The sequence below is a fragment of the Asparagus officinalis genome, chromosome 4, assembly GCF_001876935.1.
Source record: "Asparagus officinalis chromosome 4, Aspof.V1, whole genome shotgun sequence".
In the NCBI taxonomy this organism is placed as follows: domain Eukaryota; kingdom Viridiplantae; phylum Streptophyta; class Magnoliopsida; order Asparagales; family Asparagaceae; genus Asparagus; species Asparagus officinalis.
The window spans coordinates 142012098-142017915 of NC_033797.1; the positions used below are offsets into that span (position 1 = coordinate 142012098).

General features: G+C 37.7%; 1 protein-coding gene across 1 annotated transcript; it reads left to right on the top strand.

Moving 5' to 3' along the window:
• On the top strand, window positions 1869-3426 carry LOC109839605 (peroxidase 12-like). Its single transcript, XM_020408097.1, has 3 exons — window positions 1869-2137; window positions 2693-2878; window positions 3386-3426. The coding sequence occupies exons 1-3, from the start codon at window positions 1904-1906 to the stop codon at window positions 3401-3403; spliced, it is 438 nt and encodes a 145-aa protein (XP_020263686.1). The 5' UTR covers window positions 1869-1903; the 3' UTR covers window positions 3404-3426.

Here is a 5818-nt window from a genome sequence, read left to right on the forward strand (position 1 = left end):
CAAATGATTTGCATATCCTTATGCACCTACTCAACCCATAGTGACACTGTGGCTCTCCCCCATTTGCATGAGTGAATGGGGATTGCTGCCATCCTCACTACCAACACAAAAATTGTCCGCTTCGGTACAACATTACCTCAATATTTTCTTCTCCTCTCTCTCTATATAACGCAAAAAATAAAATATAATATCAAAAAACATAAAAAAATCAATATTATATATTATATATATATACTATATATACTGGGAAAATGAATCTAAGGTGACACCCAGGCTCCACCTAAGGACGCGGGCCTAGAATCACATCATTTCCTAAAAATTTTTGTGAATCCGCTCCGTTTGAACTTGACTACAACGTTCTTAACCAAAACACATCCAATTTTGGGGTGAACCCGTTGAGTGTTGACATTCGTTGAGCCGCTGCAAAAAGTTCTATTCAATTCGAAATCGTTTAAAATTACAGCGAGTGGATCAAAGGGTCAAAACATGAGTGGTTCACCCCAAATTGGATCCAGAGGACCCATGTTTGGATTTAACGACAGTGTATAGATCAGTTCAACGGAGCGGAATCGTTAAAAAAAGAGAGAAATGAGATGTAGTATTTAGGCCGCGCTCCTTATGAGTGCAGAGCCATAGGGTGCACCTTATGAATTCACTTTTCCATATATATATATTATATATATATATCTATATATATATATATAAAAATTATTTTTAATTACAAAAGTACAAATTTCATCATAAATAGGATACTCAAATACGCTTTGAAATTTTAACGGTTCTTTTTATGGTTATGAACAACATATCATTCAGTGTTTTGATTGTAGCCCTCTTGATTGCTATTAAAGCTTTAGTCATAATCAATTATCATTCAATGTAACATATATTGACTTGACAATTAACTTCTAGCTAGGGACACCCATATTAAGATGAGAGGGGAGATAATTCAAATGTCTTCTATTTCCAATTTTAATATAGTCAAAATAATAAACAGTGGGCAGGTTTCCAGATTAAAAGGGAAAACAAGTGGCTACACCAACTTCCCCCTCATTTTTCTTCTTTTTTTCACTAATTTATTTTAGAAAACTATACGTGCTTTTAGCATATGGAGATACAGCTTCCTAGCATTGTGATCAATATATATAACTACTATTTTCTTCTCCAATTAGCACAAAAACTCCCTTAATTTATGATCAAATATGGCTCTTTCAAGCATAAAGGTTAAAAAAAATGCATGCAATGCACAATTACAGCTAATATTTAGAGCTAAACACCATCCGTAATAAAATTGATGAGCTGTAATCACGATACAACATTGTATGATGTAAAGACATGGTCTGCAATAGTAGTACGGAAAAAATGTCTCGGTTTTTTCTCAAAATAGAAATCATAATCTTAACTCGTGTCTCCATATTTTTTTTAAGAGAGACGCTACAGACACACTCTAAGGCACACCGCCAACCACACCCCCTCTCTTTACAGTGCAGGGGGCCCCACATGTGATTTTTTAAAAAAAATCACATGTGGGGCCCCCTGCACTATGTGATTTTTTAAAAAAAATCACATGTGGGGCCCCCTGCACTGTAGAGAAAGAGGGAGTGTGGTTGGCGGTGTGCCTTAGAGTGTGTCTCTATCATTTCTTTTTTTTTTAAACATCTTTTGATTAAAGCACATCACCCCATGTAAAACATGTGCTGTAGACCATCTACAAATAAAGACATCCCTGTTGCAAAAAATAATAATAATAAAGAAATCAAATTAAATCAATTTATGACATCTGGTCATGCATTACTTAATTATAATGTCTACCTAATATATATGCCTATAAATAACCACTAATACCTAAGCTTGTGCCAAACACACCGCCCTCCCTCTCCTCTCATCATCTACACTAATAATAATAATGGCTTCATCTTCTTCTTTCCTCCTCCTCTCTCTCATCGCACTCTCTCTTTCTCTCTCATCGGAGGCCAGGACATTTCCTCCTCTGGTGAAAGGCCTCTCCTATACATTTTACAACACCAAGTGCCCAAACTTGGGGTTCATTGTGAGGAATTACTTGAGACAAGAATTCCAGAAGGATATCGGTCTCGCTGCTGGACTCCTGCGAATCCATTTTCATGACTGTTTCGTGCAGGTAAAGTTTGCGGTCGATGACTAGTAGTCCCGTATGTTTTCAGCTGAGCGTTTTTTTAAAATCAACCCCTTTTTGACCTGTTGGCAAAAAAAAGATCGATTTTGCTAAATATTTAGCAAAATGATCGATTTTGCTAAATATTTAGCAAAATCGGTTTATTTTGAAAATTTTTCCTTATAATTTTATGCTGCAACGGATTTGAGAGAGAAAATTTGAACTATTTCACGTAACAAACACTAAACACTAGATTACTTATATACTACATGAAAATCTTCTCATTATAACAGGTATAAATTCCGATAAAGTGCTCAGTAACTAAAAGTTTTAAGAGATAAAAAAATCTGTTCTGTTAAGGAAACCGTTAGTCTGGAAATAATTTGTTAATAGTTTCATTAATAGTCAAATACGATTTTTTTTTGTTTGAACCTTGAGATTATGTATTTGGTTTCTCGAAAAACAAGGTACGAAGGGACATGATTTTTTTTGTTAAATCAAAACTCTGAAGTTACAATGAAGATCAGATTCTGAATGCAATTAATGTTTTCCTGTCTGCAGGGATGTGACGCCTCGGTGTTGTTTACAGGGTCCGGGAGCGAGCAGTCGGCACCGCCGAACCTGACGCTCCGGCAGTCGGCGTTTAAGGTCATCAACGACCTCCAGGCTCTGATTGAGAGAGCTTGCGGACGAGTCGTGTCTTGTGCTGATATTGTTACGTTGGCTGCGCGAGATTCCGTCGCTCTGGTAAAATTCTCACTCTTTTCTTTTCAACAAAAAGTTAAGTAGTAACTATATATTTACTTTAGGAATATTAGTCAATCCAGTTAGCCTGACTAATAAGCAGATTGGTTTGAGGTATAAATAGAAGGAAAAAAAAAATCAAATTATTGTTAACATATGTATTCTAACATTAGAGTGTTAAAATATGTATTGTTATTTGAGCTTACTATATATCTCTGTAGTTTCATTTTTAGCAGATACATATAAACCCTTGAAGGCCTTGTCTCGTAAAGGGTTTAAGGAGGAAAGATTAACGAGAATGGTTAACATAATTAGCTTATTTCTTAATCCAAAGAGTTAAATTTTTTAATCTGTTCTATTAGTTTATTTTAATTATTTTAATCCTTCTGGTCGTTTTTTACATTTAGGAACAAAAAACAATATGATCACTTTATTTACAAAGAGTCAAAAAAATTTACGGACTTCCGCATGCATTACTTTATAATAAATATACTAACTATATCTCTTCAGTCCGGAGGCCCCGACTAACTTCGTTTCCCTGGTCGGCCGCGCGAACAAGTCCTGGCACCTGCCGCCCGCGACGGGAGAGTTGGGCCGTCACGCAGGCCCCCGGCCCCCGAGCACCGACTCCAACGCTGCACCACCCTCTCTCACGTCTTCAGCAAAATAAACCTCGAAAGACACCGAGGACCTCGTCACCCTCTCCGGCGGCCACACCATCGGCCTGGCCCACTGCCCCTCCTTCACCAACCGCCTCTACCCGACCCAGGACAGCGTCATGGACCAAACCTTCGGGAAGAACCTGAAGCTCACGTGCCCCGCGCGTGACACCGACAACACGACCGTCAACGATATCCGGTCGAGGAACTTGTTCGACAACAAGTACTACGTGGACTTGATGAACCGGCAGGGTTTGTTCACCTCGGACCAGGATTTGTACTCTGACCCGAGGACGAAAGCCGCTGTGACCAGCTTCGCGGTGAGCCAGGGTTTGTTTTTTGACAGGTTCGTGACGTCTATGATCAAGATGGGACAGCTGAGCGTGCTGACGGGGAGCCAAGGGGAGATCAGGGCTAAGTGTTCGGTGAGAAATGGGGCTAGGGAGGGATTGTGGTCTGTGGTTGAAGAGTTTGAGGAGAATGTCGCTTTTTAAGTTTTGTATGTGCTGCGATATTATATATAGTAGCGAAATAAATGTGTTTTGTGCGTGTTATCTTTTTCTTAATGTAATAAGAGGGTAGATTAATGCCCCGGGACCCCAAATAGGAGATCTAGGGGGGACAGATGAGTTGTCCCCCTCCGGTTGGATGATGCATTGTTCATGAACAGTGCATCATCCAACCGGAGGGAGACAGCTCACATGTCCCCCCTTAGGTCCCCTATTTGGGGTCCATGTAGAAGCGTTCTAAGAGGGTATGTAGTAGAATGTATGGCAATGCCACTGAGGCGATGTATCGTTTTTTTCCTGGAAAGAAAGTTGCTTTTGTATATTTCTAATTAAGGTAACTCATATTGTCTTATCTCTTGATTGGTAACCCATATTTTCTTCTCTCATGATTGGTCTCATGCATTTAATTAACACTGAAAAAGGGATTGTTGTTTATAAACCTAAGGTCTCGTTGGATTGGGGTGAACAATGGAGTAGGGAAGGTAGCTAGGGTAAACATTCACATTGTTTGGATAGCTTAAAGAGCTCCTCATATATTTAAGCTCGAGAAGTACTCAAAGAAGCCCATGACGGAACTGTAAAACCCCAAAAATTTAAATATTTTGTGATAAATAATAATAAATATGTTATATATTTATAAATAACATATTATGATGTTTGAGTATGCTAGGAATTGATTTGAGATCAATTCAATGTATATATGTATATATAAGAGCAAATGCACAAATCATGCTCGATGTATAAATCTGGAAATTTATAACCAGTGGAGAGATTTTGTATTTTACACACTGATATGTTGTGAATATAGAAAAACTTAAAAGACCAAAGTTGTAGATAACTTCAGCATCTTTCCAACAAATCTTTAATCACCTCATTCCGAGGTCAGATACGAAAGTTACAGCCAAAATACCGAAGAGTATGTTTCTAGTCAGACTGAGTTTTCCAGTTTCGGGTTTCGGGTTTTGGGCTGTAGTTTTTCGGGTTTGCTGTCATATATACACATGTTTAAACACGAAAAACACCTCTTTTCTCCTGTGTTCCAAACCCTAGCAGTCTCTTTTCCCCTCTCTCAAACCCTAGTTCTTTTCTTTGACGATTTTGAGGGATTTCGGAGGATTTTTCTGTGGGTTTTGTGCAGTGCAGTGAAGGGGATTGGTTTTCTTTCACGTGGCAGGAGTTTTTTAGCATCTGAGGCAAGTAACATCTTGTCTAACTCTGCACCCTTTTATTTTGCACGTTTTATTAAGTTTTATTCGAATTTTTCGAGCCAAAAACGTATTTTTAGTGTACAAAAGATAGATCTTTATAACTTATGAAGTGAGAATACATTATCATAATTTTCTAATTGATTACAACAGTAACCTTGACAAATTTTAGATCTGAAATTTATTAATCATGAATTAAATCATAAGTTTTTGCTTTTAAAACGTTTAAACATGTGTATATAAACGTTTAGGGTTTCGACGATATATTTACATGCTAATATTCTTCGTTTCATGTTGTTTCATATATATTAATATCAGTAATATTATGCTTGGAAAATAATAATATCACTTCTAGATTTGTTTCGAATCAGACAGAAACCTGTGAAGGGTTCTGCCTGTTTTGGTTGATCGCCGGCACAGTTTGTGCATGTTTACTTTTGTGGTGTGCTTTAATGTAAACGAGGAGTCGCCTCGAATATTTGGCGTTAGAAATTATTGTTTATTATGTATCTTCATATGTGAGATGGCTTGCGGACATGAGTTTAGATTTGCACACTGTTATAAATAGCG

Excerpts from the sequence above, each read along its gene's own strand:
- LOC109839605 (XM_020408097.1), top strand. The coding sequence starts at position 1,904 with ATGGCTTCATCTTCTTCTTTCCTCCTCCTCTCTCTCATCGCACTCTCT. Across the intron at positions 2,138-2,692 it reads TTCATGACTGTTTCGTGCAG|GGATGTGACGCCTCGGTGTT; the intron begins GTAAAGTTTGCG and ends TCCTGTCTGCAG.